Source organism: Carettochelys insculpta, chromosome 4 (genome assembly GCF_033958435.1).
Source record: "Carettochelys insculpta isolate YL-2023 chromosome 4, ASM3395843v1, whole genome shotgun sequence".
NCBI lineage: Eukaryota > Metazoa > Chordata > Testudines > Carettochelyidae > Carettochelys > Carettochelys insculpta.
In genome coordinates this window covers 109,875,237-109,903,048 of record NC_134140.1, presented here as the reverse complement: position 1 = coordinate 109,903,048, position 27,812 = coordinate 109,875,237, and the positions used below count along the sequence as shown (strand labels likewise).

General features: G+C 42.1%; 1 protein-coding gene across 2 annotated transcripts in view; it reads right to left on the bottom strand.

Moving 5' to 3' along the window:
* The window catches only part of PAPSS1 (3'-phosphoadenosine 5'-phosphosulfate synthase 1), a 69,926-nt gene extending 44,301 nt beyond the window's left edge, over positions 1 to 25,625 (bottom strand). For both annotated transcript variants that reach the window (XM_074991983.1, XM_074991984.1), the window contains exons 1-5: positions 25,298 to 25,625; positions 19,429 to 19,543; positions 10,723 to 10,958; positions 8,834 to 8,972; positions 5,296 to 5,414 (exon numbers count right to left, since the gene is read on the bottom strand). In XM_074991983.1, coding sequence (XP_074848084.1) covers positions 5,296 to 5,414; positions 8,834 to 8,972; positions 10,723 to 10,958; positions 19,429 to 19,543; positions 25,298 to 25,357 — 669 coding nt within the window. In that variant the 5' untranslated portion in view covers positions 25,358 to 25,625. The remainder of the gene's footprint in view (positions 1 to 5,295; positions 5,415 to 8,833; positions 8,973 to 10,722; positions 10,959 to 19,428; positions 19,544 to 25,297) is intronic.
* Positions 25,626 to 27,812: the final 2,187 nt, after the last annotated feature.

The following is a 27,812-nucleotide window of genomic DNA, read 5'->3' as shown; positions in this document are numbered from 1 at the left end:
CTTTTTTGTCTTGTTAGGATACAAACACAGCTACTTCTCTGCAACTATTACGCAAGTACGAAACTCCTCTAGGTTGTGCCAACAAAGATATATTTTTCAATTAATTTGTCTTTCACATATCCCAGAGTACACTGTGCTGACATACAATGAAGATTTAGAAACCATTTGTTCAACAGACTTCTTCCTATGCATTACATTTTATGTAATTGTTTTTCTCCTGTCATTATCTCAACTTTTTTTCCTCATGACTCCAAAAATTCCCCACTGAATCATCCTCTGTGATACCTGGCAAAGACGGGGTCTCAAGGATTAAATGTGGATTGTCTAGGAACACAACTGGCTACTGAGGACATTTGGGGGAGGGGCAGTATAAGAGACAGAAAACAAGGTTTTACGTAAAATAATTATTCAAAATTTACTAAACAGTGGGTATAATCAATTGTATGTCAAATACTTTCCATTGCTTCCCTAATTTATATTAAAATGATGAAAATGTAATGGAGTCCAGATTGTGTTCGTGTTAAATGTTGACAATATTAGACTCCTATTCTTACAACAGCCTAGATTTCTCAATAAAAATACTGAAATATGTATGTGAGCCTGTAACGATTCAATTTCATGAAAAACAGGTGAACATGCAGAGTGCCTTTCACTCTTAATTTTTCTTATTTGTGAATGTTATGCTATAGACATTAGACCACCAGTTCCAGAAATACACTGTGCTTCATGTACCAGAATTCTATTATTCTGTATTCTATGTATTTTCCAGGAGCCATGTGAGAAACTGATTGATCCTTCAGTTTTAGCAAAATATTCCTACAGCCCTCACCTAAGAGCTCATAAAGGACTAGCCTCCAAGTTCCTATTTTCCTCTATAAAAGCCCTCTTGGGGCTATGGCCACTCATGACTATACTTCACTGAGACAAGGCAGGAGAAGTAATATCATCTCCTGGACAAATTTATGCTGCTGGTCAGTACATGTTTTTGAACTATAAAAAGCTCTTCAGGTAGATCCAATAAAAAAAAAAAAAAATATCTCACCTACTTTTCTCTCTTGCCTAACATAACTACAATAACATTACTAACAACTATGGTTAAACAACTTGTGTAACATATGCTAGTAAATTTTGCACTAGCCAATAGACTAAGTTCTATTTGTCAACATCTGTTTGGGGTTCCATGAGAATAATCATTTCAACAAAAAAATTACTTAAAATTTCTGGTCCCAAGTGAAGGACAGCATTCGAACAGCAGACTTCTAACAAGATAGATTTACAATGGAGAACAAGGAAGAAAGAAATGGCAGGCAGAAAGGGAAGGGGAGTTTAGGGGACACTCTCTCCAAGAATGTAATGTTGTCTGGGGATGCAGCTAGGAACTAAGTGGACATATTGAACTGAAATGTTAGTCTGAAAATTGAACATTCATTTTAGAATTTTCCCTCCATAATGCTCTGCAACAGGATGGCCTGGCTAATTCATAGGCAGCTGCTGAGAGATAAAATTGTAGCTTATTTCTGAAGGTGGGACAGTCTCCTCTTGCGACTAATTGACCAATCTAGTTGAGCCCACAAGCTGCAGAAGTACTGTAACATATCTTTAGACCTCCAAATGAAGGAACATAGCTGTCAACCCATCATAATATTCATCTACCACAAAAATCTAAATTTTATCATGTTAAATTGGGAGGAGGGATAGCTCAATGGTTTGAGCATTGGCCTGCTAAACCCAGGATTGTGAGTTCAGTCCTTGAGGGGGCATTTAGGCATTGGGGCAAACAGATGTCAGGGATGGTCCTGCCAAGAGGGCAGGGGACTGGACTAGATGACCTCCCAAGGTCCCTTCCAGTTCGGTGTATCTCCAATTATTATTAAATCATTTCTTTTTCACACTGATCTATTACTCCTAGATGAATGTCCTAAGGTAACTATGGATTACTGTTCTTGAACTAGTGTTACACATCAAATTAACAGAACACAACATTCATTTTTCAGCAACACTCACCAGGATAAAACAGTGACAAGGGAATTATTTTTATACTACAACTTAAACATGGTGCTCTATCATGTAATAATTAGCTTTTCCCTGTATTTTTACATCACTTTGTGCATTCTCAATGACATGTTGTGACACTCTAAAATAAGTATGAATCCATATTGTTAATGTTTTTTGTTTTATATTTGTATTTATGCTATATGCAAATTCATATAAGTTTGATGTGGTTTATGTGAATAATTTTTAAAGTTTGTATATTAGGATTTTTATGTTAAGATGTATATAGCATCACCAACTCCGGTGTTGAAATTATAACACGAAGAATTATTAATTGCTTTGAATAAAAGCATCAGCTAAATGATTTAATAATAGCAGCATGTTGTTCAGTTAGAATGTTGGTACAGTTCTAGTCCATTTGTAGCGCATTTTCAACTCTAAAGAAATAATAGTAAACTAACCAATTTACCTAGTGTTGCTTGGGTCCTTAACTCAAGATCTGATTAAAAAAGGAAAAACTTTACACACTTAATGCAAAGGACTATTTTTCAAAAATGTGTTATTTTTAATAAGTTAATTTTATTGCATATTTCTTTTAAAAAGGGATTGTTAAAATTTTTCCATTTTCACTGCAATTTTTAAATGGGAATTCTATCAAGTGTGGGGTTTTTTTCTGCTTTATCCCTATAAACTTATTATTTGCTATGTTTTACCAGAACAGGACTACAGTTAGTTTGGTTTCCAATAACATTTTCTTCTAGTTTTCAAACTTTCAGGATTGGATTTAGCTGCGCCAGAACAGAGCACTACTCCAAATTTAGCTGTTGTATCACTTTGCTGTAAAGTTTATTAAGAAGCAGTCCTAGTCCAGGTTCACCCTATTTTGGTTCAGTCTCTTTCAACATTCACTCAGTTATGTTAATTCTGAGAACTGTACTTGATTTGGTGGGTCTGTCTTTTTTTTGGAGAAGCAATCCTCTTTTCCTTGCACAACCAAGTTATTACACTGCTTCAAGTTATGAAAAGGGGAAGTGGTATAATGAATTTGGTGGTCTTAATTCTTACTGTGTAGAAGTTATTCTTGGTCAGAGAACTCTTTAAAATATATAGCAGATGAAACATTTCTCAACTGAATAAAATAGACAGCTAATTACAACATAAGATGATTTCATCCACACTTGTAAGAATTAACCACTTAAGAAGCAAATCATCAGGGACAGATGGGATTCTTATAAAAAGGAATGTACTAAATTAGGAAAGAACCAATACTAAGTTGTATCTCTAAGAATTCATCCTAAGAGGTTTCCTTAGCCTTTGTTTCAATTTTAACATTAAACCCTCCGTCAACTATTTCTTAATACCACTATATTACTGTCCATAGCTAAAAATGAAAAAGAAAAAGTCTGATCCCCACAGCAGAGGCAGAAGCTAAGCCAGCCTGTTTGTGGCTCAACCTTTTAAATGTAAAGCGGCAGCAGGAGCAACTACCAAATGCCAGCACAAGCAGGGACAGAGGCTGAGCCAGCCACTCCCTATGTACTTGGGAGTTGGGGAGGCTAGAAGAAACCTGTAGCAAATGCTTATCAGTCAGTCATGTAACCGGATATTATTCCATTATATCCCCACACGAGAGACAAAGCCCTTTTTTTAAAACCATCTAAAAAATGTTGCTAGAGACAAGCTTTTCTTTGTGTTTGCTTAATAGACACCCATAAAAGGGTGCCTTTCAGACACAGGAAACTGCATTACTATAAAACAGTATTTCAGGTTATTCAAAACCAGAGCTAATTTCAAGAGTGACAGTGTATTATCAATGCTGAATATAGGAAGAGAGGAATTCTTCCTTCCTATAACCAATATGGAGTAAAAGCAAATCTGTAACATGTACACACTTTTTGTTTCAAGGAGCCCCTGATAATGCATCTTGCTGAGCTTTTGCCACCTAAGTGGATTAAAGAGTATGGGACTTTAAGTTCTGAAGACACTTGCGTTTTAAATTCTGCCCATATCTTTGCTTCTTTATGTTTATTGTAATATCCTGAACCTCACAGCTAACATGAGTTTGAGGAGAGGAGGGTGTTAAAGACTAACAGCTTTTGTTTGCCAAGGGTTGTGACTGATTTTGTCTTAGTAACTGCTCTTTGTTGTGAGACGTACAAAACACTACAGGGGATGGTGCTTCATATACCATATATATTTTTAAGTCTGAGAGAATGCAGGATGTCACATTGGGAACATGTGCCAACCTGGAGGAGAATTTCCTCATGAAACTGTGTGTAACAAAGCAAATGAAGGGAATGGAAAACTAGCCCTGAACAACAAACAAAAGAAAAATAGCAAGCAAAAATATCACTGACGAAATCATTAACCTTCACGTATGTCTGCACTGCCATTAGAAACCGTCAGCCTGAGTCACCTACCACAGATAAGGGATTATTTAACATCAAACTGAGCTGGAGCCTGAGCTCTAGAACCCAGAACTCAGGTGCAATCCTGAGCTGGAATATCTATACCACAATTGAATAGCCCCATAACGTGAGCCTTAGCAAACCTGTGTCAGCTGGCACAGACCAGCCAGAGATCTAACTGCAGTGAAAACATACCCTTACAGAACTACTCAATACTTCTGGCTGCTCACATTGCAAACAGGTCAGTTCCCTTCCTGGTGTAACAATGAGAACAGTAGTCTCAAGGTTAGACAGTAGTTTGAGCAATGTTGTTAAACCCTCATTACATCAGAATGGATATCGATAAAGGGAGTATGCAATGTGCTCTAGCTCGTTATTTAGGTTTCTTAATTTTAATATTTGAGGAAGAAAGAAGGTTCCTTCTTTACTGGGTGCTTGGAGGTTTTTCAGCCACCAAATGAATTATAATCACAGGAAATTCAAATTCCTACATTTCAGCTGTCCCCTAACTCCTTCCTTTTTCTCATCTGTTCTTTAGCAGAGATTTCTTCAAAATCCCCTTTGATCCCTCTCCTCTCCCATACTTATTATTCCCTATCCTCCCTCATTCCTTTTCTCCCAGGAGCCCCGGGAGATATATGCTGTGTCGTCTTCTCCCTCTCCATGCACGTAGTCCGATGTCAGAGTCTCTCTCTTAACTCTTCTCCTGAATCCCATTCATTCTGTTTCTTCAGGAATTACAATTAAAGCAAAGAGAATATGAACCAAAGCTCGCAAGAACTAAAATCTATTTCACTATTACCTTCTATCTGTTTTTTTGTGCATTTGGAGACAAATTTAAAATCAATCCCATCTCTGACAAGTGTGTCTCAGATGACACCACCACTTTCCTTACCCTTTCTTGAAGAAGTTCCACTACTTGTTGAATGCACTCATTCACATCACAGGAATCAGTTTTCAGCACTAATTCTGGAGCCTCAGGCTTTTCATATTCTGAATCAATGCCAGTAAAACCTGCATGACAAAAGACAGAACTGAAAATTCCTCCACATTTCAGACTGGCTTGTGTATTATTTGACTGTGGCTGCCTGACTGTACAGTAGAGTATGAGAAAGTACACCACTTTAAAAGTTCTTGGGCACTAATTTTGTAATGTGACTTTTTTTTTAAATTAGGCTATTATCAGTGCCAGATCTGTCTAAATGCACACTTCTACAGTAAATAATAGAATATACATGGATGAGAAAGAAAGGAAGCAGAGTTACAAAAGTACAATGTACAACAATCTTGAGTTAACAGTTATACACCCATTTGTCTGTCCTTACTGTAAACTGTATTGATACAAAACAGCAGTCATGCAGCACTTTAAAGACTAACAAAATGATTTATGAGGTGATGAGCTTTTGCAGGACAGACCCACTTTTTCAGATCATCCCATGAAAGCTCACCTCACCTCATAAATCATTTTGTTAGTCTTTAAAGTTCTACATTTCTCCTGTTTTATTTTGTTAGAATACAGACTAATATGGCTACCTCTCTGTTGCTTTGACACAGAATGCATTATTGAATAATCTTTAAATATTCAACACATTAACATTTGGTATGAACAGAGACATCAATTACCTCACTCATTACAAGGACTGCTTCCCTTCTTCTGATGCTTGTAATTGTCCTGCCTGAGATAATTAACATCTCCCCCACCCCAAATCCCCCTGTGTCAGTGTTTATTGCAATTTTTTTTGTTGTTTTTTGTCCTCCGTCCTTTTGTCCTCAGTCTGGAAATGAGACCGATCTTATGAAGTGGGTCTGTCCGACAAAAGTCTGTATTGGAAATGAGATTGATTTCATGAAGTCGGTCTGTCCCACGAAAGCTCAATCACCAAATAAATCATTCTGTTAGTCTTCAAAGCGCTACATTTCTGCTGTTTTGTTGGAATACAGACTAACACGGCTAATTCTCTCTTTCTATAAATATTCTGCTTCTCTGCATGCAAGACTGATTAAAAAGCTTTTGATCTAACATGCAGAACTCTAAAGGGCAAAACAGTATTTTTCTGGCACATTGGTATGGCTAATACAACTGAAGTTGTTCAGTGACCTACTGAAGCATGCTATAAAGGGGTATTACACTCTTAAAGTCAGTACTGAAATCCCAAAATCAGACACCATATCATTTTCTCTGCCTTCACATGCTGCTCTGAAAGAGCAGAGTTACTAATCAATCATGCTTATCATCCAGGGAGGCAATCCGCCCACTCACATCCATGGAAATCCAGCTATGTATGAAGCAGCCTCTGACTCAATAGCATCTTCTCTAGAGAAAAAGATGGTGAATTTGCTGTAACTTGAAGTTTTTAAAATCAAGATTTCAGGACTTAAGTAACTCAGCAAGAGATTAGAGGCCTCCTGCAGGTTCTGCAGCCTGCAACAATCAGGAAGTCTAGACCAGAGGGGGCAATAATTTTCAATGGGTGGGCCACCCCAAGAATTGGTATGTGAGCAGAGTCTGCACTTTTTTACTCTATTAATGGAGGGAGAGTGGGGTCTGGGACAGATGTTGGGTGCAAAAGGGAACTCGGGGTAGGGGACTAGAGTACAGGAAGGGGTTGTGACCTAGCGCAAGGGATTGGGGTGCAGGTTCTGGGAAGAGTGGGGCTGGGTGTGGGAGAGGATTCTGACCTGGGGCAGAGATGAAAGAGGGGGTGAATGATCTGGAAGGCAGTTTGGATGCAGAGGGAGGTTGAGCTGGGTAGGCGTGAAGGATGGCATGCAGACAGTTTGGGAGCAGAAGGGGGTTGTGACCTGGGGCAAGAGCTTGGGGTACAGGAAGGAGTGGAATATCAGGTACAGGATCTGGCCAGAAGGTGCCTACCATACGCAGACTCCATGGCTGCTGGAGCCAGCGTATCTCCGTGCAGCACACTCTTTACAGAATGAGGACAGCCAGTCTCTGTGCAGCATGCACCTGCAAGTACTGCCTCTGCAGCTTCAATTAGCCAGTTTCCAGCTAACAGCAACAGCAAGACTTGCGCTGGCAGTGAGGGCAGCGTGCAAAGGCACGCACAACCGCAAGGGGGGCACAGTGCAGAGATACATGCTAGCCCCAGAAGCTGGCTGCTCTCAGCAGCCATGTGACACCACAGCAGGCAGAGAGCCTGCCCAAAGGCCCCACTGGGCCACAGGGTGCCAGCTCCAAATGTTTGCCCATCTGGATTCGGCCTGCCGGTCATATTTTCTCCATCGCTGGTCTACACAATCAGAATGCTCCCTTCTGCCCTAAGTCCAGGAGATCAAGTAGCCAAAGCAGACACAGTACAACACTGTTCTGCTTCCAAGCACAGGCTGAATGACTACTGCTGACAACAACCAGTTCCAGGACTTCTATCCAGCAAAAGAGGCATCCAATCCATTAGCATACATTTTCCAGCTTTTTAATTTTATTCTACTAGTGCAGTGTGGCTTATTTAGGGTATCAAAATAAAACAGGAAATCAGCATGTATGAATAGCTTCTTCAGCACCCACAGACATAATTCTCAAAATCTGTAGAAATGGACATGGTGCAGCTTTACAGAAGGAAGGGTTGTGAATGTACTTCTCTGGCAGCCCATTATTAGCATTACTGCAGTGTCTACACATGGAAACCAGATCAGGACCCCACAGTGGTTGGCATAGTACAAATAAACTGTGTCTACATGGCCCCTCCCTTTCAGAAGGCACAGACAAATGCAGCCAATCAAAAATGCAAGTGAAGCACAGCTTTACAAATCTCATGCCTCATTTGCATAATGGTGGCCACTCGCTGTTCCCAAAATGCTGTTTTCAGGGCAAAAAAAACAGTGTGTAGACAGGATTCCTTCGAATATATGCCCAGTGTTTAAAAGATCCTTTCTTCCTGAAACAAAATAGGAAGAAGGGATCTTTCGAAAATGGGTTTTTTTCCTCGAAGGAGCCACGTATACAGAGCTGTTTTTCCCCCCCAAAACAGCATTTTTCGGAACACTGAGTGGCTGTTATTATGCAAATAAGGTATACAGTATGCAAATTAGTGTCATTTTCAATTTTGACTGTCTGGATTTGCACGCCTCTTCTGAAAGGGAGGGGCCATGTAGAAGCAGATATGCAGCGTGCGGGGGGTGAGCGGGCAGAAACTGTTCCTGCTCCAAAGATCTTACAATCTTAATAGAGAAGACAGATAAGGGCTGGGGTGAAGAAGGAACAATCACAGAGAGGCAAGTTGTCCAAGGTTATACAGCAGGCTTGCGGCAGAGCAGGAAATAGAAATCAGGTTTTTTTTTTAAAGTCCCAGCCCTGTTTCTAGTCAATGGACCATACAGCACCTTAATGAGCTGTGTGGCTTGGAACGTCATTTGCTTATTTCTCCTTAGAGCCAATCATTACAGCATGGAAGAGATGTGACTACACTGAGATTCACCTTTAATTTCTCCAGCCCGTGCTTTTTTGTACAGCCCTTTGACATCTCTCTTTTCACAGACGTGCAGCGGAGCATCCACAAATACTTCAAAAAAGGGCAAACTTGCACTTTCATGAATTTTCCTGGCATTGTTCCGATCCTGAATGGGGGTGGGGGGAGAGAATAAACAGGTTTTAGAATACAATTTTGAAGCAGAATGAAAAGAATATTTGAAAGACACACACACACACACACACACACGCGTATGTCTTTTTCCCCCCGCTTGGTCTTTCCACAGAATATCAGCTTTTCTTCTACTTGCATCAACTTGGTTAGGATTATGCAATCCAAAATACTGCATAACGATTTTACAAATATGGTCCTGCTGAAAGCATACCATTAGTGAAAAGAATCCGCGAAGAATTAGTGAAAAGATCAGTCATCATTAAAAAGCAATTCATTGAAGTATCAGATCTAGAGTTTTTTGATCCCTGGATATAAACACAGTAGTGCATATCCAATGTACATATTTTTCTCATCTCTAGAACTTCTGGCCTGCTACAGGATTCTGAGCTCTCTAAACTATTCTTTAAAGAAAACTTTGTTCAGAGAGCTACTGAAGTAATTCTCACTTTGAAATTGTCACATTATAGTCCTCATGCATAAAAACTATTTTGGAAAATATTCCCTGCTGTCCACCTCACCAGCCTTCTCCCGTCTAGTCAGTCAATTTCCACAGACACATTGAAGAATGTTAACTGTACAAAATTACACACATTTAGGCTGTATTTCCAAAAACGCCACATTCAAATACACGTGGCAAAACTGCGCTCAGCAGCAAACCAAACAAGTTGAACACGTTACCCCCATTGAATGCTCAATTGCATAGTTTCCTTGAATATTTTAGGCACAATTCTGGAAAGTGAAGATCATGATGTATATTTGGAGGTGTGAGGGATAAGAGATTTTTACAAATGAATTATATTTTCCTGATGATGCATGTTCTTCCCTTCCACATATTTAAAAAAAAACACATGAAGAAATCCAGATGGCTCTAACCCGAGCAAGTAAACACACTGACATTTTGGTTTGTCTTCTCTCCTTTCCCTGTTGTCCTAAATGCCAAATTTGCATCTCATCAGCTTTAACAAGATTATGCTAAAAGACAGCTCCCATTTTAAATTTAATTGAAGTAAGGACTCTGCTGCTAGGAAAAAGAGGTCAGCTTCTCTAGGCTGCTATCACCTAGGCTGTGGCCACACTCCCCCCTCCTTTTGGAGGGGGCATGCTAATAAGCCACCTTGGCAGATGGTAATGAGGCACTACCTTGAATATGCAGCACCTCATGAGCATAATGGTAGTTGCATGGGCTTCAAAACTGCATATTTCAAAACGCACACCACCCATATAGCTGGGGGCCTTTCGAAACGACCCCCCGACTTCGAAAGCTGCTTCTACCCAAAACCCAATGAGAAGAAGGGGCTTTCGAAATCAGAGGGGTCGTTTCCAAAGGCCCCCCAGCATGCATTTTGAAACCAGTACTTTCGAAGCACGCGCGGTTGCCAGTATGGTAACGAGGTGCTGCACATTCATGGAAGTGCTTCATTAGCATCTGCCAAAGTGGCTCATTCACGCTGCCCCCTCCAAAAAGAGGAGGCAGCATGGCCACAGCCCTAAAGTTGTATCTCTAAGGCAAATCAAAGGAAACTCAAGCTTGCATACTAAATTTTTATACTATATTTCTCAGCTGCTGAGAGGCTTAATGGAAGATTCCTAGAGCTCAAATATTTCCTTGAATGGCACAGATGTATTTCATATGTGTTTTCTGCAGCGAGACTGCTGATAAGAACATATTCTCGGCACAACAAAATTACTGCATCCATAAATGCATATGAGGGCAGCATGCTTACCTGGGTATATGGAGAGATAAAACTAGTGATGCACACCAGACCAGCATCTGCAAATAACTTAGCGACTTCAGCAATACGTCGAACATTTTCTTCCCGGTCTTCTGGACTGAAGCCCAGATTCTTATTAAGGCCTTGGCGAACATTGTCACCATCCAATGTATAACATGGAATATCATGGCACACTAAGTACTCCTCCAATGCCATGCTAACTGTGGTCTTCCCAGCCCCAGAGAGCCCTGAAGTAGACAAAATTAAAAAGCTAGATCAATTCACCATCCAGATTATAGCACTTTAAGAACTATGTGAAAAATGCTGAACTCCAACAACTTCCTCTATTTATATTCAGTCACTCTCTCTCGTGCCCCTCAAAAGTTTTACGCAGATGAAGGAAAACAGAGAGGGTCTATGAATGGGAGCTCCATAGTCTACAACAAGAAGCTGCTTATTGCGCTGCTCCGTCCTCCTTCCAGACTCTGACTACTGAATGGGAGAAATACCAGAGATTAATTAAGCACTGCTCACACATCATCATCATCGTCGTCATCATCATCTATAGGATACAATAAGAATTCAGTTTCCACATGTCGAGCAAACAAGCAAAATAGGGAAGGCCCCTCATCTGCAGAACCCTCTGAAATTCTCCATATCAATTTTATAATGTCTCATTTTGTGCACAGAGATAGCTGCAAAAAAGTTTAAGGCTCTTATGCACTTTTATAGTTGCACCGCTCTAATCCAGCACCCTTGGGACCTGACCAGTGCTGAACAAGAGAATTTGCTGAACCACAGAAGGTCAATATTGTCTAGAGGTATTACGCACACTTCCACAGCCTCCCGGGCTCTTAAAAGACATTTAAGGGTAAATTAGAGCTAAACAACAGCACAGAACACTGAGAGCCAGGACTGGTGGCTGTAAACAAAAGTTATGGGATCATGGGAAACTCACTCTCTGTCCTTTATCCCAACTCTCCCTCAGTAACAAAACTGAGGCCATAAAGGTCTCATTAAAAATAAGTTCTTAGTGCAGCTATCTGGAAAATGTGTTTATGGATTAACTAGGAGCAGGAGCCAAAGAGTAGTCTGCCAACCGTAACAGTTTAAAATGAAATTTTCCCTGGTTTAGCAAGGTTTTGTTACAACTATGTGTATAGCTATCATGATTTGCATTGAAAAAGTTATTTGACAAAGTTTATGGCTTGTCTGAGGTACTTAAAAATAAAAAAGCTTTACCTCCTTTACAGCTTTGTGGTTTATCTACCTTTCCAGTTCAATTTTTGTCAGAAGACATACCTTGGCTTACCTTTACAACTAAAGCACCATGAAAATGTGACTTGAACACTTAAGAAAATATCCTAAACATTAGACTAATCCAATTAGCGTTTATGCAACCTTTGGTTCCCTCAACAGATATTCCATGCCACTTGCCCAGCCAACAGAAAAGCAGTCTACTAACCTTTTAGAAGGCTTCCACTAACACTGATCACGACTGGTACAAAGTGATGTAAACAGGGTGTGACCAAGGGCATCAACATCGATTACCCCAAAAGTCAGTACAATAAAGTAGGCTGCACTTCAAACGTGCTGCTTGATGGGGCTCCCTGACCGATCTTTTTTCCTACTTTTGTCATTATCAAACCTTTCATACAAGCTTTTTTTTTTTTTTTAAAACACTACTGAAATTTTCCCATGATACAAGTATAAATTGTTTCCCCTAAAACTGTAACACCACGTCTAGTGTTCACCCACAAGAGTGATCCAAACTGTGCACAAGTAAGGTGAGTAACTTATTTACTTTTTCAATACCAGCCTTTAAAAACACCAGAGAGTTTATCTAAAGGTCTGGTAACTCTGACATATTTTTAAATAAATAAAATAACCACACAATCAGCACAGGAGTTGGGAGACGGATGTGCAAAGAAACGGCACTTCTCTTTCCTTCCACTATTTTTCTGCCTGATCTGACTGAAACAGCTTAAAAATAATCACAGCATTTTCTCTCTAACCAGAAGTCCCACTGGTTAGCAATCACCCAATGCCCATTCAAACAGACGGGATTTGCCTTGCACCTAGAATGCCTACAGATTCAGGCTCTCTTGGCCCTGAGACAGGTGAGGGTAAAAATATACAAAGGAAAAATAACCCCCATAGACAACACTTTGCAAGTAGCACCCCTCACTTTCTCCCCCCCCACAACACTCTTTCTCCTCTCTGCCCACTCCATCTTTATTTTTAAACAGAAGATTGAGCTCAACAACCTTAGCAGCTGTGGAACTGTGAGCCCACCTCTCTTCACACCACAAAAAGGCAGGAACAAAGTCAAGACACTTAGGACTTTATCCAAAGCCAAGACCATGAATTTACTCTGAAGCAATGGGCAGCCAAAGTAATTCCTATGGCAAAGGTAACTCTCCAGAAGCTCCATTTAACAGAGCGCAGCATACAGTCAACCCCCAAGATACACAAAATTGAGTTGCGCATGTCCTGGATTAATGCGACTGCTGTCTCTGACAGGAGTGGGGAAACTATTCCTGTCAGGGGTGCTAGCCTGACTCTTGGGTGCCGCACCTGTCAGAGGCAGATTCCTTGTCCAGGGAGTGGCAGGGAGCCGGAAACCAGGCAGCGGCCTGATTCCCCGCTCCCCTCCACTGGCTAGAGCCAGAAAATTGACCAAGGCAACAGCCCTGGTCACCTTTCCAGCTCTGCAAGGGGAGGGGAGCCAGGCTGCTGCTTGGTTCCCAACTCCCCACCACTTGCAGGAACTGGGAAACTGACCTGCTCATGGTTGGTCAGTTTCCTGGGTTCCGCAAGCAGCCAGGAGAAGAGGACCAGGCTGTGACCTGGTTCCCAGCTCCCCACCATTCTGAGAGCCAGGAAACTGACCAGCCATGGTGGGCTGGGTCAGTTGCCCCGCTCCTGCAAGCTGAGGAACTCGTGTGAAAATCTGAGTTACATGGGGATTGCAGGAACGTAACCGCCGCACATCCCGGGGCTTTACTGTACCACACCTAGTTATATTTGCAACTGCATGCTGTGCAGTCACACAGTCTAGCTGAAATGGTTCAACTAGACCCCCCACAAAACTGCTGTTGTATATTAGTAGCATTTTAAAATTCCCATTACGCCCTGCTTCTAAGAGTCGCACTGAGAAAAAAAAGGCATACGTATCTAAACTAATGTGCAACTGAAGTTTAAAACACTGATAAGTATGACTTAAAGCCAACATTTAGGGGTATAAGCACTGAACAATTTGTGTTTAAACCACTGCTGTACAATGGGTTCATTAATATGCAGTTCAACTCTAGTGTAGAAAATGCCCCAGCAGCATAAATAATATGTTGCTTTAATAATGAGTCTGATAACTTGATCAGTATTTGATAAGAGAGCCAGAAACCCAAAACCAGGGCATGTTCATACTACCAAGCTTTGTCGCCAAAAACACTTTTTGACAATACAACTCCAAGTATTCACAATGCCATTCGACAAAAGTCATGAAAATGCCCAGTTTTGCCAACAAAAACTTCCACCTCCACAAGGGACTTTGTCTTTCCCCCTCCCAATACTGTCAACAATCACGCAGCACGTACTACAAGAGGCTTTTTGCCCCCCTGCACTTTTTGAACTCCGGAATGTTTTTCACAATGTCCAAGTAGCCTCTTTGGGCAGTGCTTTAGACTCAACCCTTCCCTCTTCCAATCCCCAAGGAATTTAAATTCCATTTCCTTCTGGCTGGCTCTGTGTGGAGTGGTCTCATGGCCTCTTCCCAGCTGATCATGGCTGGGTATCGCACCAAACACACTCCTGCTTGCATCACTGCAAAACTTTTGGATCTGATCAGCGTATGAGGAGACGGGTCTGTGCAGTCTTTGCTGTGAGCAACCTGTAGGAACTGGGACACGTACAAATCTCATTTCTCAGTCCTTGTGTATGTGGGAGCACGAGCACCTGGTGGCCGGGCCTCACTCGCAAGGCAGAATGACCATACACTCCATCTTGGAATGCTATCATACAACGGCGGGAAGGTCTGAAGTCAGGCCAGGAGAAAGAAATCAGAAAGTTGACAAGTAGTTGGAGAGTCCCCAAAGAGAACATCCTGACAAGCAGATAGTAAGCCCCCAAAGAGAACAGCTGGGGCTAGTAGCTGGAAGCCCCCCCAAAGAGAACATCTTGGTTGTACAACATCAGAGGGTCCCAGGGGAGATTCAGAAAAAGACCAAGGACAGAGGAAATCTTGTGACATGTTCTGACAGGCCGGGAGAATAGAAAGCCCAAATTAGGTAACAAACGCTTTAATTGGCCAGGTATCGAACCCCCAAGTAAGAAACAGTATAAAAGGTGATTTAGCAGGAATAAGGGTGTGGGCTCCTGGACACAAGGCGGAGGCTAGCAACTTCCAGTCCAGACAGCAGACCCCGGCCTGATCACCCGGACGTCACCACCACGAAAGGTCCCAACCAAGCCGTATCTCTGACTTGAAGGGCCGCTGTAACGTAGTTATTGGTGAGATGTGGGAGCACTGGATGTTATTGGTAAGTCACATGTAATTATATATAGTTATATGTAACCTAGTATTTAGCTTATGCCAAATAAATAACTATCTATCTATCTATATAACAAGTGTTAAGTAATTGTAGTTACGAATAAATGAATAAATCACTATTGGTAAATACCACTAGCTGGTCTAGCTGAGTCTGTATAGAGAATTATTGGGACTTAGAACAGCCACAGGGCATTGTGGTGTTCACAATCGTAGTGTTACTGTTCCTGGTACTCATAATACTGTGGAAACCTAGGTTTTAAAGTGAATACACTGAATCACATATTGCTGCTACACTATATCAGGCTGCTATAAAGGTGGGGTGGTTGGTCCTGGGCCACCCGACTCCCCCCGCTGTATCACACCCCACGTGCACCCACGGGACCCGGAGTAGGTCGGCACATCGTCAGTGTAAAAGGGTATGATGGGACATGTGGTAGTTCAGAGTGAAGATAAAGGAGCTGAGGCACTCATAACCATAAGGTGAGGGAGGCGCATTGTCATTCTGGTGCTACAATCAAGACATGCCAGTTTTTTAAGGAGCTGGATGCAATCTTGGGAAGGTGACGCTACCTCCACTGTCAAGAACTCAGTGGATACTTCAAAGGACACAGAGTCAACAGAAAGAATTTAACCCTGAGGATGAAATCCCAGATGAAGAAACTGAGCTTGACGAAGATGTGGGGCGCCGGGGGGGGGGGGGGGGGGGGCGTCACACAGTGTGGCAGTCAGGCAGGAACTGTTCTCAAGTCCTGAGGCAAATGGCCAGCCTCAGCGGCTGCTCAACAGGAAGCAGGGGATGGAACACAGGGCATGCGGCTCTGGCTTGGGGAGTGCAGTGGTGGATGCAGGGCACAGAGAGGTAGAGCAAGGCTGTTTCTCTGTGAGCTGCATACAGCCTTGCACAGCTAGACACTATATCCAAGTAAGGTGTTGGTGTGCGCCGAGATGTCAAGGGGATCCTGCAGAGAGATGCTCTGGAAACTTTGCCTGAGGTACTTATTTATCTTCTCTTGCAAGTTCCATGGAAGTACATTCCATTTCCTCCCCACTGTAAGACATTCTCCCATACCATTCTACAGTATAAAATTAAAGTGCATAAGAAGCGGGTCAACACACACTAACATCTAGAAGTTGAACTCTGGTTTCCCTGCTTACCCCTTGTCAGTGAGATACCAGCAAGAGAGAGATTCACCTGTGGAGAAGTGTAGCATCATCATGGAAATGATTTCCATGCAGACATCCAGCAACAGCCACAACTGCATTTTCTTACGCTCCTATGCACACCTTTCCTGTTCCTTCCCCCAAACTTAGCACGTTTACAGAGCCCACAGAGATCTATGTCACTCTCAAGGGCCAATGGAAAAGTGGCTGCATATGTTAAAAAAGGTGCATGTAAGTGAAATGTTTCCATTTTCAGCAGGAATTTAACAATCCCTCTTTTGTTACATTCTATTTTGCAGCTGAGACCTTGTGAACTCAGAAAATTACAGTCTATAAGCAGGAAACAACTAAGATGGACACCCAAGCAACAGAGAGAAGAACTTGTGAGGGATGTTCTGAGGCATTCCTCACCTGAGACCCCAAAAAAGGTAGAAATGATGGCTGACTGAAAGGCAAAATAGCAAAGACACCACTGAGTGCAAAATCAAGGTCACAGAAGAGAAAACCAAGCGTGTAATCAAGTCTTCAATCCAGCTGTACATTAAGCAGACCCAGCTTTGACCTATTCCACAACACTCACAGAATTTTGTCCAGCAACCCACTCACCCACCCTCCCCGCCCCACGCACACACACTTACACTTGTTTTCACTGTTTGAGAATTCTCAGTGAACTTCATTTCCTGCCACAACTGTGACTATGACAGTTGGACCTACTACACACAGCTGTGAGGCTTTACCCTCACCCAAACCTTCCTTACCAGCAAGAACAGATCCTTAGATATGTGACCATGATTTGTAGTGATCAATAAAGGCAAACATTTTTAATGGTACAATGACAATTTTCTGCCTACAACCCATGTCCGTTTGTTAAAGTGCTTTCTTTCATGAAAATGTGTTACTTGGGATGAGGAACAGGATGCAGCCAAGAAGCAACCCTAAAAGAGACACATTTCAGCACCCTTTACTGTTAAAGTGGTTCCTCAAAGCCTCCCTGATGTTAATGGCAGCTCTATGGGCTCTTCTGACAGCGCTAATGTCTGGCTGCTCAACCTCCAGAGTTAAGCGCTGTGAATCAGTGCTAAATCCATGAGCAAACACTTTACCCTTATTTTCACACTGATTATGCAAAATACCACAAGTGGCTATAACCAAGATCTAGCCTGCTACAGAGATACTTCCATCTCCCTTTCATTCTGCACATTCCACTACCATCAACTCAGCCTGTTAAAGTCCTTATCTGCTGTCTAGGTGCCCTGCATAAGGTTTCTTGAGCAAGGGCTGCAAGGGACAAGATGGATCTCCTAGGATTACTATGGGCATTTCACATCTCCAACTGTAATCTTGTAGTCTGGAAAGAAAGTCTCTTCCTGCAGCTCTCTGTACAGGCCAATGTTTCTGATGACACATGAAACATTCACCTTTCCAGACCACCCACATTTATGCCTGTGAAACACCCTCGTGATCCCCGGCACCTGAGGCACCCTTGGCAAGTATCCCTTCCTGTTGGTGTACTCTCTGGCAATGTAGGCTGGAGCTACAACTGGAGTACGCATGCTATCAGCTGCCCCACCACAGTTAGGAAAGCCCACCTCTGCAAAGTCAGCCACTAGGTCATGCACATTTCCCAGAGCCATGATCCTACACAGCAGAATGTGACTTATTGCACAGCACACTTGCAGTAGTGTAGTCCCACTGATAGACTTCCCCACCTCAGAGCGATTTGCAACAGACCAATAGCAATCAGGAGTCACCAGCTTCCACGCAGCAATTGCCATATGCTTCTCTACCAACAAACCAGCTCTTACTCGGGTGTCGTTGCACTGCAGTTCCAGGGACAGCTCAGCACACAGCTCCAGGAAGACTGCTTTGCACATCCTAAAGTTCCATAGTCACTGGTCTTCATCCCACACCTGCATGACAATGTGATCCCACCAGTCACTGCTGGTTTTTGTAGCCCAAAAAACAGTCCACGCTGCACAGGTGTCCGTGACAGCCAAAGCAATGGCACATTCCTGCTATTCATCTCACAGAGCGTCGTTGGCCTGCTACTTGTCTTCATCCGTCAGTAACATCAACAGTAACTCTGCTGCGATGTCGTCATGGCACTGCATACAGCATAAATGAAAGACGTGGGGCCTATGCTTTCGCACGGCAGGTGCTGAGTGCACAGCAAAGAACAGCAGTTGTACAAATGGTGCAAAAGGAAGCTGAAAGTCTCTGAAAGGCTGGGAAACAAAGCAGTGCCTGATGAGAGGTTTTGGACATCCCCAAGAGGCAATGTGCTCCATTCTGCATTCCCACAGTGCACTGCTCAGTCTGTCAGGAGGGAAACTAATAATGTGTCCATGATCTGTCAACAGAACGAGTCTTTTTTTTTTTTTTTTTTTTTGGGGGGGGGGGGGAGGACAACTGCTGTGTATCAATATTACCTTTGTTGCCAAAAAATCTCTAGTATAGACACACCCTCGGAATATAGGAAATGCTAAAAAAATGTTTAAAAGGATATTAACAAAGCTAAAGAAGAATTATTCAGTGCCATTTAAAATGACATTTTGATGAAAATTTTTGATTGTGGCATGGCATTGTCTTGTTTACACAAACATAAGCTTATATTCAGTCTACTCAAAATCATGTCCGAAGCAGAAAGACCATTTTATTGTCTGCCTCAGTAATTTCCTTCAAGCCTGACCATAGCCCCATTTCACAGATTTAGAGACTTTTGCTTTCCTACACAAAACTTTTTCTATTTTACGAGTTGCATAATTCCAGAGAACACTTCCCTTTCCAAGAACCTCTTTTCAAAACAAAAGTGGACTGAGTATTTCCTTTTACAGGAAACTCAACTCTCTATAATGTCTTCCTTAGGATATCAATAAACTCACTTTTTAGTCTCATGCCCAGACTTAGCAAGAAGCTGAAAGAAGAAAATAGAACAGGCACACACAAAAAAACACACACACACAAAAAAAGCTCTGTAAACCCAAGCATTGGGCATGACCATAATGTACCTGTCAACCATACTGTGCAGCCACGAAAGCCACCTCTGGTCCCCACCACTTGTCCTCTCTTGTTCCTGCTGACATGATGAGCTTGATAAGTGACATTGGTAGCTCTCTGCATTCCCTGTAAGTAAAATAGTTGATTAGGTTAAGTTATTCTCACACACATTGCGAGACTGGCAGAAAAGTTATTGAAAGCAAAGATAACATACATCTTCAGCTGCATAAAGCCAAAGGGATCAAAGGAAGTAAAACTACACGCATTATACTCCGCACTATTCACTACAGAGGTGGCCGACTCGTCAGTTATTCCATGCAAATCTGACTGGCTAAAATTACAAAATCCAATACCAACACATCGTTATTTAGGTAAGCAGAAAAACAGATCTTTTTCAGCAGCCCTATAAATTCTTTAGATGAATGAGAAGTTATTCTCATGCTATTGTAACAACCTTCCCATTATAAGGCTTACATTGGCTCCTTTCTAAACTTCTCAAAATGGGACTTTTCCCCTGCAAATTGTGGTCTGACTTCTAGTTTTGCACTCAAACATCTAGACCACCCTGCCTTTGGGTAAAACTTTCAACATTCTTCAAAAGTAACCAGAAGTTTTCAGAAATTAAGTATTTTCACTCAGTGGTATGCATCCCAAGACCCTGAGTAATCTACTAAACAAAGAATGCATTTACTGTAGCACACACAACGCCATCCTCTTTCTCAATGTCCACTATCTCCCAACACACACACACAATGTCAAAGTTAGCTTTCAAAATAAAAACCCAGGGCAGACTCTTCCAATGCTTCTGCTACTGGCTGGCTCTCCCAAGTTGAAGCAGAGCGATCAGATTAGTTTTCCTTGACATTCTAGGGAAAGCTGTGGACAGCAGCAAAAGTGAGAAAAAAAGATCAGGGTATTATCATTCTGCTGATTGAAAAAACTGAGCTGCAGCAGAAAGAGGCACCAGAGGCTTTAGAAAGGAAGGCTCAAAATCAGAGTCTGGCCAAACGTAAATTAGCAAAGACACACCCCCTTACCAGAAAGCTGAGGGAATAGAGAAAAGACACACACCCAAACACAGCAGCCAGCAGGCTCTGTGGGTATACTTGCACTGTCAAACACCTACCAGGTAGCAGCTATGCTTTCAGGAAGCCATAATAAGGTTTCCAAAGACATCACCCTGTTATAATCCCCAAATACACCCTTTTCCCTAACACCACAACTTCTTTTTTCATTTTGAAGTTCACTTTTAAAACCAAGGAGCTCAATCCTATTCTCTCAAGTAAATGACAAAACCACATGAGTCCAAATGAGCTAGATCTTCTATACTAAATCTGAGAACACCTTTTAATACAGAGTTGTACTGAGATTTAATGATTGTATTTATGCTCAGTTGAGAATAAATTAACAAATATTCCTTGTCTAGACAGCCTATCAACCAACTGTGCAGCTGGTGCTACGGAAAACAGAATCATCAACAGTGAATGATTCATTGTTGCTCTGGAGGTGTAGCACCACTGCCCTAAATAATGGAAAATTCAGTTTCTGTACCTCCTCTTAGCCTTCGCTTGTTTGTTTTGCCCTCTATACTTGGCATGTTGCATTATGCTTGAAAAACTGAGTCTTTAACATTTCTTGGCTGGAGATGGGAAGGGGTGGTAGAACTGATGCAGAATTGTCATGATTCCTGACAGTTTTATTGCTGCTCATAGGGTTGCACTGAAACACAAAAGCATCCAGTCAATCTGACTGTTCTAGCAAGAAAACAGCAGGAAGAGTAAGGCTGTTGCCCCCTCTCTTTAAAGGCTACAATACTGCACAAAGATATGATTTTTTTTAAATGAAAGTCCGAATTACATTCTAACTAATGATTCAGACTCTTCAGTTTCCATGTAACAGTCCCACTTGAACAGTGTGCAAGTGTGTTTCTCCAATTCTTGGTCTACCTGACTGCGTAAGTTAACAAGGAGACTTTTATAAAACTACAATGACTATATTAATTTAGCGGCTAAAACAAGTTCGGAATAGATTCAAGAGACAAACAAATTCAGATACATACAAAAAATTGGATATACTCCATAAAGCTGACTGGTCAAACTCACCTCCTGATTTCAAAGAAGAAAAAAATAACACATTTGGAATAGCCGACACTGCAGTAGACAAGAAAACAAGACTATCCATTCAGTACTACCCACCAACTGGCATTTCATAAAATAAGGCATTCACTTGTGAGAGAGTGATTTTCCAGAAAAATAGTTTATATACCACCAGTAATGAAAATCTATGCAACAATCCAGGAATATTACATTCCTTCATCTCAAGGGCAATAAAACAAGAAAATCCTAGTCTTAATACTTCAAAATAATTTCCTTTTGCAAAGCATATAACATTAATTTACTATCTTAAGTAAATATACTTGTAACACCTGTGCTTTATTTACAGTGGAATTTTCCACAGCACTAATCACTGAAGGTCAGTAAAATTGGTGTTCTTAAGCACTTGGATGCTTTTGGAAATTCTACTTTTGGGACCTTAAAGTTATGCAAATCAAAATTAATGTTGCACCAATCCTCACTATGCAATAGTTTCAATTTTTCATGTCACATTGAAATGCTATGAAAAATTAATTACCATTCAAAATGTGCCGTTTTCCAAAATACTGAGTTGATTTTAAAAGTAAAACTTTTAAATTATAGATTGAAGGCTTGCAAAAAGATCAACAAGTGCTAGGATAATAAGCACACAATCTAAGCGCAGTCAATTTTTGTGGCTTTTTTTATTTGAAGACAGTAGTCCCTGGCAATAAGCCTTTGTACATCTAATTTCAAATCAGAAGTGAACAGTTAATTTATTCAAGTGTTTATATTTTATGGTATAAATGCTCACAAAAATCTTTATATCAAAATGAACGGTACCTATATAATAAGGTTCATCTATGCATGTGTCTCAACAATTAAAAGATACAATTAGATTTTTATAAATGAACTATTCTTGTTGGCCAAATTCAGCAGTAACTTTGTGGTAGTAAGGCTTTTAACAAATAAAGACCATACTTTTCAAAGCTAAATTGAATGCTCAGAACATTTTTCCTTATGAATTCATTCAATATTTCCACTGTTACTAGTCTTAAGCATTGCTGCTCCTTCTTGGAGTCTCACAGAGATACCCCACCACACGAGGCCTCTACCCTGATGCTGAAATTTGCACATTGGCTATTCTTGGACCAGAACCTGGACTAGGTACCTGTTAAGTACCAACCATGTCTACTTCCGCAGGTCCAAGTGGAATTTGGAAGTTCAACTTTCCCTTCAGATGCCCATGACAGCAGCTGATTAAAGCAAATGAACAATCTCTTCAACACAAGGTATTGCTTATTCTTTCATCCAATAATACAAAACAGGCAGATCTAAGATATAAAACAAAACAGTCCTACAATCATACGTAGGTCAACCACTCAGCCAGGTCTGGTTAATGTCCCTCTCTCTGAGTTGGGAGAAATGGACTGACCCACTCCCAACATGACCCTTCAGTATGAATGAGATTTCCCAGATAGTCAACTTTTTCCACCAACACATCGTCTCAGCTCATCCAAAGAAATTTTTTTTTACATTAAAGAATTATCTTAGACACAAAAGAAAATCATATTAGCCTGACCAGAGCTATCCAGATCGAATCTTGCCCTACTGATGATGGCTCAGCCACATTATCCCAGTCTATACCTACACTATCAAAACAAAAAGCAGTCAAGTAGCACTTTAAAGACTACCAAAATAGTTTATTAGGTGAGCTTTTGTGGGACAGACCCACTTCTTCAGACCATAGCCAGACTAGAACAGACTCAATATTTAAGACACAGAGAACTATTTTGCTAGTCTTTAAAGTGCTACTTGACTGTTTTTTGTTTTGATAGTGTATAGACTAGCACGGCTTCCTCTCCGTTACTACACCTACACTGCATTACAAGCCCAACGTACACAGTGCCAGATGACTCAGACTCATGGGGTTTGGGATGGGGCAGTTTATCTGCTATGTAAACCTTCAGGCTAGGGTACAGCTCATGTTCTGGAAAGGCTCCAACTCCTGCAGCCCACTGCTCAATGTACAAGGCTGAAAAATATTGCAGGACCTCAAAGAAAAAAGATTTTTTGAAGTATCATGCTGAATACCCCAGTGGTCTGTTTTAGGGGAATATCCATCACATATTAAGTGAAGTAACAGCATTTGCTACTTTGCCTTCCAAAGAGAGTCACATCATCATAGCTTTTTAAGTGCTGCAAAGTACTAGAGAAACTCAACAAGGAGTGTACACTGACTATGATAGCCACAAAACAAAAGAGGCAGTGCTGTAGCACCTTAAAGACTAATATACTCTTTATATTGCTAGGTATTTAAGGTGCTACAGAATTGCTTTTTTGTTTTCTGAGGATACAGACTAACACAGCTATCTCTCTGTGACTATGATATTAGCTTTTTTTTAATTTATTGATGCATAAGCCCACAGCAGTCAATTACAAGAATGATTTTGGGTTCTCTTACACTAAAAGCTGGAATACCTGAAAACACACAGCTTAGAGCAAAAGATTAAAATATTTCAGAAGCTCTTCATTCCTGGCACAGAATTAATAACTTCTGACAACTCAATGTAATAAATTCATATGGTAACAACTTACAGGCACATGTGATAATGAACAGTATTATGTCTTGATAATACTAAAGGAAAAAGTTGAACACCACAAAATTTAGGAAGAGATCCCACTTGCTTTGTCTAACATTCATGTGGTCCTGCACCAAGAGATAATAGCTTTCAGTTTTGAAGTTTCCTTACCAAATAAACATATAGGACACTACACAAAGCAATACTTAGACAACAGCCACTTGATCAGTTCTACTATATTAATGGTACCATAAAAAACACACCACTATTTATTATAGCATGGAATGTGTCCCATCTCTCCATTTCACAGCTGCTGAAAATAGTATTGCAGAACCCCAGTCATTTTCACATACTGTACCAAAAATAATATAAGTGCTCTCAGGGAAGGCCTCTTCTTTCTCAGAGTTTGCCAGTCTTTGGCCTGCTCTGTAAATTGACCTGCCCATATGCCTGCACCTCTATGATAAAGAACCATGGTTTTGTTGTTTGGCTTAAATCATACTTTGACAGTTTTCCACTGAGTCACCATATGACAAAGAAGCTCAGTTCTCGGGCTGACCGGGATTTATGAATGGTTACATTGTACACGGAATTCTTCATCCCCCCTTTCAACATACACGAAGAGAAACCAACATGCAAAAGCCTGGAGCGAAACCCTGAAATTTGCACTTTCCTCAATGCAAACCCCTCTCCTTCTCTCTACCTTGCAGCCCAACTTTGAAAGCCTAAAGAGCTCCCCCACAGCTGAAGGGAGCTCCACCGGGAACGGAGCGATGGGCTGGTCCCCAGGCTGATCCGCTTTGGAGAGACAGGATTATACCTTGCGCGGGTATAATTATTTGAGGGCAACAGTTGCCATCTCTCTCTGGGCAGGGAGAGTCTGACGCTTCCCGGGGATAGTCACAATCCCCCTGGCACCATCGCCACCTGGTAACACGCCTCCAAATCACCGCTGCTCGCAACACCCCTCCCCCTCCAATCCCCTCCATCCCACGGTGCGCAAAGGGCACGCACAGCCTCCCTCGCCGCCCCTCATCTCGGGCAAGCAGCAGACCCAGCCCGTGCCAGGGAGACCTGAGGCGGTTGCTGCTGCCGCTGCCGCTGCCTCTCTCCTGCGCAGCCACCAGCTTTGCACAGAAGCAATGCCACATCAGCACGGGCGGGGAAAGAGCCATCAGCTTCCCCATTTCTCCCTCCCCCACAACCGGCCGGCCCGCGCCGCTCACCCAGCTCTGCACGGCGTTGCTCAGCTTGACTTTCTTGCTTTGACTCCCGGGCCGGTCCATCACCAGGAGAAGGGCGTGCGCGCCGAGCGGGACGGAGGAGGCGGAGTGCGGCGAGAGCGCAGAAGAGAACTCGGCGGATACTGCCGCTCGGGCTTTCCGAGTCCCTCGTGCTCGTGCCCGTGCGCGAGCGCCGGCGTGCTGCGGGGCGGGGCGAAGGGAGGAGGGGCACGCGCGCGCGCACCAGCCGCCCACCCCGTAGGGGGAAGAGCGTGGGCGGGCGTACCGCCCGGCTGCGTGGCGCGCGGGAGAAAGGGGTTGCCTCGCGGCGGACGTGCCCCCTCCCCAAAGGGAAGCGGGGGAATCGGGGCGCTTCCGGTGTTGCCGCTCTAGCCGCGCGGCCCTTCTTTGCTCGTTTGTCCCTTACAAACGAGAGTGGCCGGAATGTGTTGAGCTTGTCCTCGCGGCCCACAGGGCAGAGCACTGGCTGGGATCCTGCCCCCTGTCTGGGTGTCGTGGGAGCTGAGAGGGTGCCTAGCATGGGTGTCGGGGAGGCAGCCCCTGGCCTTCCCCGTGCCTTTGCCCTCAGGTGGGGCCAGCACCCCAGACTAGGATACTGGTGCTGGATGTTGTGCAGAAACAACCCACATACCTAGGGGAGTGGGTCACTGTCCCTCTACAGCCTTTGCTCCCAACCAGCCACCTTTTAGCTCAAGCTATAGTAGAGCCTGTGTGCTAAACTCCAGAGGTCTCGCATTCGAGTCCACCTGAGGGTGGTTAGGTTACACCACTTCAGTGGAGCAGTTATGCAGTCTCCCCTTCAGCACAGCAAGCTCTGCACCACTGTTTCCTGTAAGCTGTGTGCTTCGGCAGTAGCACAGGCCAGAGTCAGGTGCTGTCCAGCTGATTAGCAAAGTACCAGCAACATGTTTTTCTATTGGTGGTGCACAAGTAGAGGGAATAGTGGTCTGCACTGAGATGCATGCCATCCAAACTGACCTGACAAAGGGGGGAAAGGAGGAGACATTGCACCAATACACCCAACCGTTGAACCACAACATCCTCACATATAAAGGATTTTTTGATCCACGTTGCTTCATGTTGTCACCACCTTACATCATGATATGATGAAAGCTTGTGACAAGACGTTGGACCATAATGCCTCGTGTATTAAAATGCCAGTTTGTTGCAACACAAGGTGTAATTCTGCTGCCTTGTCAGTTTGTAGAATGACGAGTTGTATCTTCACAGGATGATATTTTAATACAACACCATCACTTTGCAATGTATTGTTGTGCCAATGCAGTATTAGGAATTTGAGACACAAATTTGCCTTTTGAGACTGATTTACAAAAGTGACAGCCCTATGTTGATTGTGCCCAAAAGAAGGAATTTTTGTTTTAAATGCATTTTAAAATGTTTATTGGTGGTATTATCTGACATAACAGTAAAAGTTGTGGTGCAGAGAATATAAGGACAGTGAATTAACTGATGCCTATAATGAAGGATTGAGGTTGTGTAATTTGTACACCCATTAGAATGATGTATATGCCCAACTACAGCTGGCCACCACTGCAAACAGCGAGAGAAGGAGCTAAGGAACTTCCAAAACAGGGAAAGAAGAAAAGCAAAGAAAATAACAAAAATAAAATTAAAAGCAATTACTGAACTGTTCCATTAATAATATCATAGTCTCACAATGACTGATCTTACTGATCCCGCCTTGGGTCAGCTGAAAAGATATAACACATAGGTCCCTAAGCACTTGCTTTATCATTTGTGCTAAATGTAAGAGAGAAATTATACAATCTGTAACTTGAATCATTGGTAGATATGTGTTATATTTACTAAAGAAATTAAGCAAATGTCTGTCCATTGTATTTTATCTGGCAAAGGGCCTATTCTAATGAGAATGTTTTACTTACACCATAAATTATGAAGTGTAACAGAGAGAAAGCCGTACTAGTCTATATACTATCAAAACAAAAAAGCAGTCCAGTAGCACTTTAAAGACTAACAGAATAATTTATTAGGTGATGAGCTTTCGTGGGACAGATCCACTTCTTCAGACCATAGCCATACCAGAACAGACTCAATATTTAAGGCACAGATAACCAAAAATAGTAATCAAGGTTGACAAATCAGAAAAATATTATCAAGGTGAGCAAATCAGAGAGTAGAGGGGCAGGGGGTGGGTCATAAGTTATGAAGATGGTGTTTTCAGAAGAATCAACAGGCAAGGTTTGTATGTATTCATCTAAAGTTTAATCACTTACACAAGTTTAAGAGTTCTTTGAAATGGAAAAACAGTTAGAAATGTCCCCAGGTAAATTATTAGCAAGGCAGAAATAGACAATTATCAATTAAGTATTAATAAAGTTCTATAATTATGAAATACAATTATTATAATTCTGCACTGAGATCTGAAATGAATGATCAGGTACCATGCAGCCTGCTAATGAAGCATCTAATGCAAGCTACTATGGGGAAAATTTCAAAAAACTGTAAACAGATGATC